We start from the raw sequence: 15,233 nt of genomic DNA, 5'->3' as shown, positions 1-15,233 counted from the left end.
CACTCGTCTCTCTGAAGGGTGGCTCAGCTGAAAGAGGAGGGGTTAACTCTTTAAACACACGTACCTGCCTGCTGAAGATAACACAGCCTTGAAACTCTTTTTCTCTCTTTCTCTCTATTACCACAACAATTTAAGGTACTGTAGTTAGAAATATGCGCATTAAATACGGTTTTAGATATATTATAAATGGAGGAATCTCGTTTTGGAAAGTAAAAGTAGATAATAACTTATGAATATTTAAACCACTTAGCCTACATGTGTTATTAAAGGGGAAAAAATGCATTATAAGCAGGCAATCTAGTTATCATCGATTGAACTCTTGAGAGCATTTGCTAGAGTAAAAGCTGAAGGACTGTGGTTTAAAATTACTGTTGCAAATATCAGTTTAAAAGCTCATTTGTTGCTCTTGAAGTATCAAAGTGCACATCCTGAATTGGGTTCTACTTACCCTACAGAGCATTACCTAAGTCATTCAGTAAGCTGAATAATGCATACATTTTCTGAAGGGCTGAGTTTTTAAATTTAGTAAAGTGTGAAAGGGAAGGTTTACCAGATTGCATTTCGTTGCCCTGTACCTGTGCATGTGCAATGACAATAAAGTTGAATTCTATTCTATTCTATTCTATGTGTGTTTTGGAGGTGGCAGCACTGACTGAAAGATAGAAGGATGAGTTGGAGACTGTGGTTTGGAGACGAAGTTAAGGAGGCACACTTGGCTGACTTGGTTCAGACGTGTGCAGAGGAGGGAGAGTGACTATATTGGACAAAGGATGTCCAATATAGTATATGGAGGGAGAAAGGACAACAGAGGAGGGTGAAGAAGTCACTTGGATGAGTGATGAAAATGTTCCTACGACCAAAAGTGAACAGAGTTTTGTGGGATTGAGCTGGATGATTGAGCATGGATCAACACACATCAAAGAATCTCATGGATGTCATGAAGGAGGACATGTGGAGAAGGGTGCGGATGATCTGCAGTAGGGGCCACTGAAGGGAGCAGTTAAAAAAAGAAGTAGTACTGAAACTGGGTTACTAGTACCCAGCTGTTAATGTGGTGTTGTTGTGGTGTGAAAAAGAAAAAAGTGTTTTTTTCCTCTGAGCTATGAAGTTTTGACAATTTAAGTATCACAAAGTGCATGATGATTCACTCAGATATTACTTACTGTGTCGTTGTAAAAAAATACACCGATGAACATGTATTCAAAACCAATCTATATAAACTATTAAAGTAATTACTTGTGGGGAACAAACCCTTTGTTTCTTACTGTAGGGTTAATGCCATTGAACGATGCGGTCATTTTTAAAACTGTGCAAAAATAAATACAAGAAATGAAAGTGCAAAAGTACAAAAAAAATGTGATGACCATTATTACGTGATAATATTTCAGCTTAAGTGGTGAAAAACAGGGTGGCAGTCAAAATGCGGAAGAAAACTAAGCAGTACACGCTGCAAAGTGAAAAATGTTGTAAAATAGGGTGATGATTGCATGTATCTATAACCAGACAATCAGCAGGCCTAACAGGAAGGAAGGAGGTTTGGCCTGATGATACTCACAGCAAGTTTGATCATTTTAGATAAACCGACAGCATAACTGACATATCGTGCTGATGTTTCCCTCCAAGAAGTATTTCAATTTGATGTAAAAGAATCTGGCTTACATATAACCGGTTCTGTCACCTTGTTTTTCAACACTACCCCCCCTCCCCCTCCTCACCCCTCCCAGCTGCACAGACACCCCAGAGGCCATGAGAACAACCCAACTGGTTCTTTCATTCAGATTCAGCTCAGAATGAGCTAATCCACCATAAATACTCAGGCTCGTGTTGCATCACAAATCCCCGAACCTTAACAGTTACCGTGTTGTTTCCCATTTCTTAACTGGTTTGCATCACACATTGATATGCAGGAGCTTATGCAGTTCAAAGGTGGTGACTAAAGCGATGAACTAGTTTGACAGGACTAAGGAGAACCACACAAAGAAGCTTCTGGGATACACTGGACAATAGACTTCCAAAAAATAGCAGCAGACAACATCATTCATTTGTTCATCAAGTTTTAATGCTCCTATCCGTGCTTTTAATTAGCTGGACACACCCATGGTGTAACTACCACAAAGCCTGCAGACACTGTCCTCCGTTCAGTTACGTATATGCGCTGAGCTCTGATTAAACATTGATGAGCTTATAACACAAGCTGTAAGCACAGCGCCCTGCAACATCTTCCACCGTCATGTCATTTGACACAAAACACAACAATAAGTCAGTTGGGCAGGATGCAGATTTTGTATTACTAATTCAGAAGGGACATGTAAACAATCTGGTGTGTTTATAGAAGCGGTTCAGCTTCCAAGAATTAGCATTTAGACTAAGTGAAACCAAAGTCCTGCTAGAAACAGGTCTTGCAACTCAGGAGACATCCTGAAATTCTTATTTTGAAGCATTACTTAAATGTACTTATATAGAGAAAAGTCTGACAAAATACATTTATTCCCCCTTGGAAGTTATACTTTTACCACCATCGTCATCATCATTGTTTACAACAGGCTGAACTGCAGGACCAACACAAAGAGCTGTGTACAGAAAGGGGAGTAGTAAGTTTGATTTCCCAGGTAAGATGATATCTCTCAGTGTGTGCCACAAAATGATGGGAGATTTTCTATCACTAAGCTGTGGCAAGCACTGTGTACTCTGCTGGGGGACAGCATCAGAGCTGGTGACACTGAACAGACTGAATAAACTGATTAGGAAGGCTGGCTCTGGGATTGGCTGCAAACTGGATACTTTCAGCGCTGTGGCGGAGAGGAAGCCACTGAAAATATAAATGTGACAAATATCACCTGATCAGCCCTCTGCACTTATGAGTACATAGCTAGGGTTAGCGTTATTTCTCTGTGAAGTTCTGAATAGATCTCAGTTAAATGGCCTTTTGGAAGTGGGCTTTTCTGCTTTGCATGAGACAGTGGGTTTACAAACCCCTTGTGGTCAACCACTTTGAGCCAGTTTCGTTCTGAGAATGATTTAGTTCATGAGAAAGGTGTTTAAAATGGTGTTTGAGCTTTGTCTCTGCATGCTCAAGAACATTTGTCTCATTTACTTCTAGAAAGCTACTTTCAGATGCTGCCTTATTCATACGGGGTCACCATAGCAGGCAACTGCATGATTTTGTGCACTGGATGCAACCCCAAAGGGATTTATGTCTCCTCCTGCAAATGAATCTGGGAACTTTTGCTTGTTAGGTAAATATGTAAACAACTACACTATTAAATTCTTATTGAAGTATGAATGTTCATCCATCTGCAGATTATCACAATTCACAAGCTGTTGTCTTTCTCCAGTGAGGCTGTATTTTTAAAGCACTTTTGCAGTTATGACTGAAATATTTTCACCTAAAACTGAATGATAATGAAAACAAAACCTGTTTATGTGCAAAGTTTTCTTAACATGACTGGTAATGGTGCAAAACACGTGTTATATTTGTGTGCGCTATATAAAAGTATCATTCATTCAAAATAATCAGTGCCGTCAACTCCTGCTGACAATCATGTTTGAAAGATGTTTTTATTTTCAAATGATATGACCATCATTTTCTGTTCGTGTGAATTTGTCCAAAAAAAGATGAAACCCACGAACTACCAAGTGCTGCCCGTTAGCCTTGGTCAATTCTATATACAAAGCTATATACACAAATACTTCAGATCCAGATGACGTCCGTTTTTTGAAAAGCGATGTTGCCAATCCTTTGGACTGGCAAACAAATGAAAAATAAAAGTTTTAACTTTAATTGATCTCACAATTCAGTTCACATTATGACAACTTTTTTTTTCTTAATTACTTAATAATTACCACTATAAAAAAAGCTGTGTATGAAAACAAACCATACTGATGTCGTCAAAAGTACAAACAAGATTTGCCAAAAAACAAAACAAAACAAAAAAACACAAGGCCTGGAGTCTTTTAAGGATAAAATATTATGTACAATAAAAAGCACGCACCAAGCCTACCATCCAAGTTTCAAAGGGTTTGTTCCTGAACAGGCAGATACAGATAGGCTTCCTTGCAATTGGGAGTTGATTTTATTTGTCCTAATTGTGAGCTGCGCTCTACTGACAGGTTCCTAAGGGGTCAGATGAAGGACAAAGTTAAGATGTGAAAAAAAAAATTCACAAGTTAAACTGGGTCATTATGTTATGACCTTTCAGTGACGTGAATAGGCGGCCACTGAATCTTCAGTCTCGTGTCGCTATAATAAATAGCTGCGCGTCAGACAGCAGAGGCGGCCTGGCTATTATAATCAGTGGACTCCATTTTGAGGATGTAAGGGATGATGCTGTCAATCTGCACGTTGCCAATGAGCCCAGCGAAAAACAGCTCCTCGGTGACAGCTGCACTTATCAGCCTGAGGGCAGGGAGACGCAGCAACAGCTTGGATAACCTGGGATTGATGAGAAACAGACATCAAATTCAACATGTAACAAGTAAATCTACGAGAACAACACACACACACACACACACACACACACACACACACACACACACACACACACACACACACACACACACACACACACACACACACACACACACACACACACACACACACACACACACACACACACACACACACACACACACCTCTGTCCTGCTTTTTAAGAGTTAAAAAACTTATGGTGCGTTTCCAGCATTGCCGGCGTTATGCAGCACAGAGGTGAAGCCTACAAACCTGTAAGAGTCTTCTGGATATGTTCTGGTTACATAGTCCTGCAGCTCCATGTAGGCTTTTTCCTGGAATCTCTCTATCTGTGGGATATTATCTATGCCCGGATGATCTGTTACAAAAAATAATGTATATGCACAGTCAGACTTGAGTACACCAAGGAATCTGCTTTTGTGCAAATCGGGGGGGATTGTCTACGCACCAGGGCTGAAGAGTACAATAGCTTTGAGGTAGGCATATTCATACGAGTCGGGGGAAAGCTTGGACACGCTGTTACAGAACTCCTGCATCCTCCAAATGTGCTCCATCACTATTTTCACTCTCTCTGGGGACAGCTTCTCTGTGAGACCAAGGGGGAAAAAAGGGCATGATGTAACAGACATGCCACAAAAGTGAATAAGACAAGATAGGGGTAGGAATTGATAAGCATTTGCTTCCTCGTCCTCCTTTTCAAACAGGAAACTGTCAACATTTTGTTTTTTTCTTTGTGAATAGGATGGCTTTTAATGATTTTGTGTTTATTTGTTTTTTTATATGCATTAGCACTTGTTGCTTCCATTTTCAAAATAAAAATTTGTTTGATTCATTGAACATCTTGTGTTACTGTCCCCTGAGTCTGTCTAGCTTAACAGCTTTCCTCTTTCTCAAACTGTAAACAAGTATTAAACCTCTCAGGAAGACAGCAGCAGAGCTCTCCTACCTTCCTGTAAGCTGGTCTGGAGATGGTTGATAATAGCACTTAAGATGGTGCCGACATTCATTACATTTGAACACTGTGCCAGACCCAGGGCAAAAAGTTCATTCCAGCAGGCTTTCATCAGGTTAATGTCATTGTCTTGCCCGCTGTAAAACAAAATGCACATGGTTAATGTACTACAAAGGACAGTGCGTGCACATGTAACGGTGCACTTCAAAGACACGTGATTTAACAGACATTATCCACAAAGAATATTCTTGCAACAACAGGCTTACCCGAGGGTTTGAAAGGCAGGTATGGAGCGTGCCCAGTGCATAGAGAGAAAAAGTAGCCGTGAAGCCGATTCACAGATGTAGTTGACATTGAGGTACTCTGGCACAGGCAAAGGCATCATAAGCTGCAGGAATGGGGAAAGAAAACAAAAATATGCTAACAATGCAGCTCTGTTTAACACAATCAGGTGTTTTTAATCAAAGGGGAGAGTCACAATCAGTGGCTGTCCTTTTACCTTGAAAGGAATATGGCTGTCAGAAAGTAGAGGTCCTTCCAGCTCCACCACAGGGCCCGACTGGTCCCCTGATATCAGCTGCATTGTAGCCTCCAAGGACTCTCCTGCTGAGCCATCACCAGGGTGCAGGACTTTGGCCAGGGTGTCAAAAGCTCTAATGATACACAACATATACACTTATTATATTTTGAAAAATGCTTGCACTGAAAAATCCTCACATTTGCATTTATAAGTTGTATATTACAGGAGATTCATCACAAAGCAATACAGCACCACTGTCACAGATGCAAAATGCTATACTTTTGATCAGCAGAGTGCCAGTCTAATTAAAGCCTTAAGATCGAATTAGAAACCACATGGCCCTGCAGGAAATTCAATTACAGCTTTATGACAAACAGAAAATAGAAGCCAGAGTTTCGTGAGTTTCATTCTGGTGCTTCTTTAGGCCTCGGTATCAGCATCATAGCATCTTGATTTCTTACGACAGCTCTCACCTCGAGATATCACTTGCAGTTTGTTCATCTCCCTGGATATCAGTCATTGAGCTGTCACCGTTGCTAAGTGTTTCAGCTCCCATCAGATCATTTCCGCTGTCACTCGCTTCTCTGCTCTTGTTGAGGTGGGCAAGGGATGTTACTACATTTGCCAGTGTTCCAAGGTCACCCTGGCATGGGTCCTCCTGCTGAGGAGGGGACAGTTGTTATCGAACAGTCTGGTCACTGAACTGGTCCCAGAAACAACAGGGACAAAACTGGTTCACAGCAAACTTATTAGGACACGTCTTCATCAGTGAATGTGCAATGAGTTTCGTTTGTTTGTTTAATCCTAAACACTCTAAAGTTCTCTGCTTGTATATAAGGTAGAAAACATATAAGCATAATACAGTTATACTGCATCCGTGTTACCTTTTCAGGTGAAGCTGGAATCAAGATGGTGTTTTCCAGCTTGGAGAAGGGTTGCTGAATGTTGAGCAACATGCTTGACTCAAGCAAACTTGTAGATCTGATGTTAAGAGATTTGACATCACATATTGCATTATACTTTACAAGGCCGTGTAGCAAAATAATCATTTCCAGGCAGAAATATTAATCGAGCTTCTAATTGTATATAACGTTACATAAAAGACTTCCAATGTAAGTTCAATATAACTAAGCAAAGTCAAAGGAGCTTGCAAAGAAAAGCGTCTGGACTTCTTTAAGTTGCTTGAAGACGTTTCACCTCTCATCCGAGAAGCTTCTTCAGTTCTAAGGTCAAATGGTGGAGAGTCCCAGATATAAACCTAGTGGGAGTTTCCCCCCACAGAGGGACAAAAGGACCCCCTGATGATCCTCTAATCGCCTGAGCCAAGGTGGGAAACTGGGTGTGGGTCCCAATCAGCCAGGGTTTCGGGTGTGTTCATTGTGAAACCTGGCCCCACCTTATCATGCGAATTCCTGAGGTCAGATGGCCCAGGATGTGAGTGGGCGTTAAGGCGTCTGGGGAGGGAACTCAAAACTGGATTATAGATGGCAGAGAGTTGGTGTCGTAAACCCCCGCCTCTGTTCAAAGATGGTCGCTCACAGTGGACATAGATGGCTTCTTTCACTCCTCTTTCAAACCATCTGTCCTCTCTGTCCAAAATGTGAACATTGGCATCCTCGAAAGAGTGTCCTTTATCCTTAAGATGCAGATGGACTGCTGAGTCTTGTCCTGTGGAGGTGGCTCTTCTGTGTTGTGCCATGCGCTTGTGAAGTGGCTGTTTGGTCTCTCCAATGTAGAGGTCTGGGCATTCCTCGCTGCACTGTACAGCATACACCACATTGTTAAGTTTGTGTTTTGGCGTTTTGTCTTTCGGGTGAACCAGTTTCTGTCTGAGCGTGTTGCTGGGTCTGAAATTTTGGACAGAGAGGACAGATGGTTTGAAAGAGGAGTGAAAGAAGCCATCTATGTCCACTGTGAGCGACCATCTTTGAACAGAGGCGGGGGTTTACGACACCAACTCTCTGCCATCTATAATCCAGTTTTGAGATCCCTTCCCAGACGCCTTAACGCCCACTCACATCCTGGGCCATCTGACCTCAGGAATTCGCATGATAAGATGGGGCCAGGTTTCACAATGAACACACCCGAAACTCTGGCTGATTGGGACCCACGCCCAGTTTCCCACCTTGTCTCAGGCGATTAGAGGATCATCAGGGGGTCCTTTTGTCCCTCTGTGGGGGGTCACTCCCACTAGGTTTATATCTGGGACTCTCCACCATTTGACCTTAGAACTGAAGAAGCTTCTCGGATGAGAGGTGAAACGTCTTCAAGCAACTTAAAGAAGTCCAGACGCTTTTCTTTGCAAGCTCCTTTGACTACGATGACCTGGATGACTGAGAACCTTCACAGACATAACTAAGCAAAGGCATTGGAAATGTAGAAAAATAACATGTACAGCACATTTTATTTATTATGTTTTCTTACACTGTGGACATTTAGCAGAATTCAACAAAACTAATAATAACAACAACTGTCTTATCAGTATATTAGAGTTTAAGTAAGATTTACCGAGCAGTTTCCTTGTCGGATGCAAAAGTAGGTGTAGCAGCCAGAGGGCTACACAAGTTCTTGCGGATGTAGATCTTTTCAGTGGAGGCTGCACAGTTGACGGATTTTTCTCTCGCAGTGACTTCAACAGGCTTTCTCTCACACTGAACAGCTAAGAGATCAAAGTCATAGTCACGTCAGTATTTTATCGTGCAGGTTCTTAATAACTTAATATAGTATTACAGTTTCTTACAGTCCTGCTTCATGCCCAGAGCTATACAGCGCTGCAGTCGACAGTACTGGCAGCGATTTCGGTGTAGCTTGTTAATAGCACATTCTCCGGAGCCCCTGCATGTGTACACCAGGTTCTTCCTTATGCTGCGTTTGAAGAAGCCTTTACAGCCTTCACAGCTAACGGCTCCATAATGACGTCCTGAAAGATGAAAGGGAAATGTAATCAGGTGTGCTTATGTGTCATTTCAATACCAACATTATAAAAAAAATCTCTTTCTCTCTATACACACATATATATATACCTAATGCATACCTGAGGCCTTATCCCCACAGACAACGCAGTACTCCACAACAGGCTTCACAATAGACTGGTCTGAGCTTTCAGTCACAAACTGCCAAACAACCCCAGAAATTGAATAATTTAATACAGCAAACACTGCAAGCAGGCTGACTAAACATATTCATGCCCCAGTCATTAGACTTTTCAGCTTGTTTATCAAAACTGGAAGGAGTCAATAACATCTTCAGGCAATACCTGAATCTGCTGCCCAGTGAGTTCGGAGGAGGCAAACAGCAGCTGATTAACCCCAGAACCATCTGGAGTAGTGAGGATGACCTTGTTGGGTGAGCCTTCCTGCTTGGCCAGAATTACTTTACTCCCAGAAGAATAATCAGCATTTGCAAGGATAAACTGCTGCTTTCCAGGGGAAGATGGCTCAAGTGCTGTGACGATCTGGATCTTCTGTCCAGTCTGCTGATCAGTTACAATCTGTTAAAAAAAAAAAAAAAAAAATATATATATATATATATATATATATATATATATATATATATATATATATATATATATATATATATATATATAAAAACATGAGCAGGTGTTTACTGCATGTGCTGAAATGATAAGTGGAATTGACACATTTTACAAGCAAATTGCGCATCTTTATTTATTCACACAAATTCAGTCTCTGGGGGAGAACGGGCCATATCGTCACCTGGATTCTGTGTCCTAACGCCATGTTGTTGTCTGCAGACACAAGCTGAATCCTTTGAGCCTGTCCATCCATTCTGATATTGCACACACCTTCCTCCACCACCGTTCACATCAGTGCCCCATGAAACAGGCACACCTGTACAATTAAACATCTGTATTACTCTGTTGGGATCAGAGAATATCCTTTAAAAACAAAACAATTACTTCACAATGTTCTTACAGTAAACAAATCCCCGAATCACTTATCATCACTTCTGATTTATCATCCTTTCCCCCACGATAAAAATATGTTTTTTCTAATGCTGAGGCTTTTTCTAAAAATATGCATGACTGGTTGTTTTGCACAAAAATTCAACAGAAAAGCAAAGTCAGCAGTGGCTTCACAGTAAATTGCCAAATAGTTCTTAAAACAAACTGCCAGTCATTTCATTTTTCAACACACTGATTGACTGGCTAAATAAAGTCAGTCTCAGCTGATATACAGAAATGCTTTCCTATCTAAAAATAAACATTAAAGTCAACCTCAATAATATTCTATAGGTTGAGATCTAGCAAATACATTTTAAGACCATTTTTAGCAGATGCCAGGGATTTCCCAGGAATATAGAACTGTGATATAAAAATTTAAAAAAAATGTAACACATTTTTCAAAGTAGTTTTCTTTACTCAATTGTAAAATATGTTTGTGTTCATCAAATGGCATCAAATAACAAGAAAAGGCACAGACTTGTCTTAAGTAAGCAGAAATTTGCCAACCAAAGAGGGTTTGGCCTTCTACTACAGTGAAATCACGAGAACTTGATGAAAGTATTTTTTCAAAAAATTTTTTTCGATAATTGGAGTTTGATTTTAATATGGCCAAAAAAATGCATAGTCCTCTGTTAATTAAGGCCACATTGCCCTTTGACTTAACTATATGCAGTTCAGTCGACACCACCACAGGTCAGTTTGAGTCAGGAAAATCCCTCAGTTCACAGTTCACACTTGTTGAAACGCAGTTCAGCTTCTAAGTGTTTTACAATGAACAGTGCAAATAATGCAGGAAGAGGTCACCCTGGAGTTACATTTCCTCTGTTATCATTATATTATTATAGTTAATGTTATAATTATTATTGTTGTTGGCTCGATCTCATATTTCTGGACAATAGCCCTAGTCTATAAATAGGAGGAACAAACACAATCAAAGTTAACTTGATTAATCAACTGATAACATGTTAATAGAAAGAGTAATGTAAAATAGCAGAAGACTCATCTTTTAATCACAAAAAATATTTCTTAGGTTCTACCAAAGATCTAATTAGTGTTTTTTAATAATCTGATGTCTGCAAAGGGAGCTGGGACAACGTGATATATTTCAACTAAGAGCAAATAAGTCTGGCAGAACTTATACTTACATAACCAATAATTATTCATACTCCAGTTTTCTCCAGTCCTTGTAGTTACAGCCCGACATCTGTTTATATTTTTAAATTATGTCAAAAGCTAATAAGTCATGCATTGCTTGAAATAACTTTTACTAAACCAATATAAAAATATAGGTATTTAATCTGTTATGTACAGTGTCAGTAACTACATGTTAATTTGTGGCCTGTGCTAACCAATCAAGCCGGTGCTAGCTCGAAAATGCACTATTGGTGGCCTTGCGATAAAAGACAGCTTAATGTCGCGGTAAAGTAACAATAAATGAACGACAAAGACACTGTATGAAAACATACATCCTCCTGACAGCCAACTATTTAAAATCGATACGGAAGATAAAGGTATTTCTTTTCCTGTGGGTGAAAGGTCAACATTGAAGGGTTAAAGCATGCTAGGGTTCAAGGCCCATGATGCCGAATCGTACAGTGAACAGTTGCGCTCCGTTTTTCACAACTGACCAAAAATCGCAATAATTCTGGCACCGGACTTCCACGCGAGTCGGCATTTGAGAACAGCTCACGATTTAACACTTTTAAATTGCTGCTGTTATACTCACACTTACGGAAAGGATGCTGTTGCTTGCTTTACGCAGTGTGGTTTGCGACGCTAGCATTAGATAGCCGTAGCACGGTTAGCTAAAGCGGCTAACATAGCTAGATAGCATATATGTTGACGATATTACTGACGTTATGCGTTAACCTATGATGTTAGCTCTATAACTGTCTGTAGAGTCTCACAAACATAGCAGCACCTTTACATACTTGCCGATCTTATGTCTTATGCTCCCAGCTCCACACGACAGTGCTAGCGAGCTAAATTAGCTTTTTGCTAGTTGGTAGCTAATGGCAGCTTCCCTACTGTAGACCTACTGAACACTCCCTCCCTTCCTGTGTTACTGGTCGCTCACGGATCCTTCTTTAACCTCTTCTCTCCGCATAACTAATAAAGTCTTACCTTTCGACGAGCTGTTGGGTCAGATATTTTGCTGCCTTAAATAAATTAATATTTTTAAGTGTTTGCTGCAGGTAGTGGGAGGGTCAGAGTTCGTGACCTTTTTTTTATCAATAAATAAGACTCGCACATGCGCATTTGGGCAACATCGATTCATATTGTGTACACTAAAACCTACAGCAATTGTCATGTTTAGACGTCACATTCCTGGTAAACCGTTCATAATGTAGTCTTCCTTTCATTATACTCATGACAAAAATCAAAACTCAAAGAAAATGAACAGGAAATCTTTCATTTGATTAATGTTTTTCTCAATGACAATATACTTTAAATTGTTAAATCTTTTTGTTGGTCATTTTTGTCACATAGTTTTAGGTTTAAGTTTAATTCTGAAATTTTAAAACAGCTTCTGTCACACCAGCTATTATTCCATTGCCTACAATGTCCTAAACCATTTTCTCACAATCCCTGCACTTGAATGATTTAGCAAGAGTACACACAACTGGGCTTAAATTTGTGACATATCACATTAGTGAGGATTAGATATTGCACAACATTTTTCTTATCAGTTGGGTTACGGTGTCTTCGCAGCAAACTGATAAATTTACATTGAAGATTACGATAAAATTCAGCAAACTGTTATGAAGACATTGTAAGCCTTTTGAAATTTCATAATCAAATGTTGAAAATATTGCACCTTTATACTAAAAAGGGGCACAGTGACAAAAAATGAACCGCCCTCTTTTAAGTGCAAATAAATTCATTTTACATAACCAGCTTTTCGATACATAAAGTGCAGATAAAAAGATCACAAAGTGCTCTTTTAAAAGCACTAAAAAGATCACAAAATGCTCTTTTTATCTAGAAAGGTGCTATATAAATACAATTTTAAATTGTCTCATTACATGTCTTTTCCAGTATATTCTTGACTGGTTACTGGTTCTATATTATTATAATTGAGAGTGACTAAAGTGACATAAATAAATAATATTTAGTTCCATATAACAGTAGCATAAAAATGAGTGATGCCATTTGCTCTGCTGTCATTACTTGAAGAATTCTAATTGTAAAGATAAATGAATAATCCTAAAACTATGCTTTGGTAACTTATGTTATGTAATGGATGGTCTCACAATGCTGTACATGTCATGAGCTGCCCCTATTTTGCTAGCAAAGTAGGAAATAGGTGCAATAACTTATTGGCACATGTAAACATAATTAGAAATAGAGTCTATAAGGCAGAAACAGAGTGTGTACAATTTTAATAACATCATATCATGTGTTTCTTCAACACAGCTTGAACTCTCGTAGTTAAACTTTCTTGTAATTTCTTAAAGAAATTTTCAGGAACAGTTCTCGAGGATTCTTGAATGACATTATTTTTAAAAAAGGATGAACCCACACTGCTTCAATAGTGTTGATCTCTGGTGAGACCAATCCATGACTGACACTGTTGCTTTGATGTTTCATGGCACATCAAAATCTGCCAGTGCTTCTTTGTATTCATTCCATCAGTTTAGATAAAATCCCCCACACCACTGACTGAATTCCAAATCCAAACCATGTTTACAGGTGACTGTAGACACTCACTGTTGTATCTCTTTCCAGGCCTCTTCTGGACACATTAACAAAATCTGGGGTCATCACCTCATAAGACTGATTTTAAGTCCAGTTCTTGTGTACTTTGGCATATCTCATCCTTTTCTTGTTTCCATCCCTTAAGAATGGTGTTTTGCCTGCCACCCTTCCACTGAGACCATTTCTGATGTGGCTTCAATGAAAAGTAGATGAATCAGTTGAAAGACCACATGCATCTCTCAGGTCCTGTGTCAGGTCTTTGCTTGTTTTTTTCCTATTTCTTAAGGACATAACTTTCAGATACTGTCCATCTGATGTTGAAGCGTCTTGGGGCGACTGTTGTTGTGATTTGGCGCTATATAAATAAAATTGAATTGAATGTTACTAGTAGCTCTTTGAGAATCACTTTGTTGGCGCAAAACTACTATTTTTATGCCTGCCAAACGGTGTTAATCTTTTTGCAACAGGCTGCTAGTAACACAGCGTGTAAAGATAAAATTTAGGTACAAGGACTGGACGGAAAATGAATGAAAAAGCAGACATGTCCAAAGAAGACACTTTTAAAGACCTTCTGAAAGCCTGAAGAGCTATGGCTCAAGAGCAATTCTGGTAATGAAATGAGGGGTGACTCAAGATATCCGCAAAAGACTGTATAAACTAGGGGTGCAACGATACACAAAATTCACGGTTCGGTTCGGTTCGATACTTTGGTGTCACGGTTCGATATTTTTTCGATACAAAAAAATGTTCATGCCTTTTTAATTTGTCATTTATTAAAATTATAAATATATATTTTAACTCAAAAGTACAGTTTTTAAATTGAATGTTGCTGAAACAAAAGTAATTAAAAAAAATAAATTATCTGATTGAGGAATCACTCATCTTTGGAAAAGAGAGTTTATTACAGAGTTCTGTTTGTACAGTTATGTTTTGTTTATGTTGCCATAGTGACGGGTGACGCCCTCTCGCTGCGACGGTGTGTCCTTCCGGGGTCAGAGGGCGCCCTGTGTGTTGTTGTTGCTGTGCTGTTGCCGCGCTGAGCAGTTAGCTAGCGGCAGTGTTCTTCTGCAGATGTCAATTGTTAGCAGAGCTGCTCTGTGCAGCGTTATGGCATAATAATTTTAAGGGAGAATAAAAAGTCGACACACATATCTCATTCCTGACGGAGGACTCTACCACTACACTTCTCCAGTCCATTCACAGAGTCGTTGCATGGTAAGACATGGATAGGAAGTGGGCGGAGCCTTTTACCGTCATTTTATTACGACGCAAAGTACAAACACCTGTGGACACACAATCCAACATCAATAAACGGCTGTGCTCCCTGGCTAGCTCACGGGAAGCAAGACCAAACGACACCTCCGTCTCCTCCTTGTCTAAGCTCGCCACATTGGTGTCAGAAGTGGGATGATGGTGGCACCCCATGTTCTGACCCGAGTGACTTTTCCCCCGCGGGTCTTGACCGGCCGGTGCGCCAAAAGACGGCACCTGGACATTTGCAGGACTTTGTATGGGGTAATGGGGTCGTCGGGGACGACTGACCCCATAGGTGGGGGCTATGTAGCGGGTCAGGGCTGTTCGGGGTTCTGTTTGTACAGTTATGTTTTGTTTATGTTGCCATAGTGATGGG

The 15,233-nt window shown here is 40.0% G+C and overlaps 1 protein-coding gene and 1 long non-coding RNA gene across 3 annotated transcripts; one reads left to right on the top strand and one right to left on the bottom strand.

The window, feature by feature from the left end:
- Positions 1–77: 77 nt before the first annotated feature.
- On the top strand, positions 78–1,343 carry LOC113026561 (uncharacterized). Its single transcript, XR_003272937.1, has 2 exons — positions 78–135; positions 640–1,343. It is a non-coding gene; the product is annotated as an uncharacterized LOC113026561 (long non-coding RNA).
- Positions 1,344–3,539: 2,196 nt separating this feature from the next.
- Positions 3,540–12,260, bottom strand: nr2c1 (nuclear receptor subfamily 2, group C, member 1). 2 transcript variants are annotated; one of them, XM_026175481.1, is made up of 14 exons: positions 12,029–12,260; positions 9,657–9,791; positions 9,197–9,430; positions 8,975–9,053; positions 8,681–8,860; positions 8,449–8,599; positions 6,825–6,921; positions 6,414–6,598; positions 5,920–6,073; positions 5,687–5,808; positions 5,415–5,557; positions 4,917–5,054; positions 4,721–4,826; positions 3,540–4,432 (listed from the first exon to the last, which is right to left on the bottom strand). In XM_026175481.1, exons 2-14 carry the CDS (start codon positions 9,726–9,728, stop codon positions 4,261–4,263), a joined length of 1,833 nt encoding a protein of 610 aa, XP_026031266.1. In that variant the 5' UTR covers positions 9,729–9,791; positions 12,029–12,260; the 3' UTR covers positions 3,540–4,260. The 2 variants fall into 2 exon arrangements, with proteins under 2 accessions (XP_026031266.1, XP_026031265.1); XM_026175480.1 differs by having other exon boundaries at positions 6,414–6,601; positions 12,029–12,258.
- Between the last annotated feature and the right edge of the window lie 2,973 nt (positions 12,261–15,233).

Source organism: Astatotilapia calliptera, chromosome 7, assembly GCF_900246225.1.
Source record: "Astatotilapia calliptera chromosome 7, fAstCal1.2, whole genome shotgun sequence".
Lineage (NCBI taxonomy): Eukaryota > Metazoa > Chordata > Actinopteri > Cichliformes > Cichlidae > Astatotilapia > Astatotilapia calliptera.
Note: the sequence above shows the minus strand (reverse complement) of the source record. Positions and strands in the feature narration are given on the sequence as shown.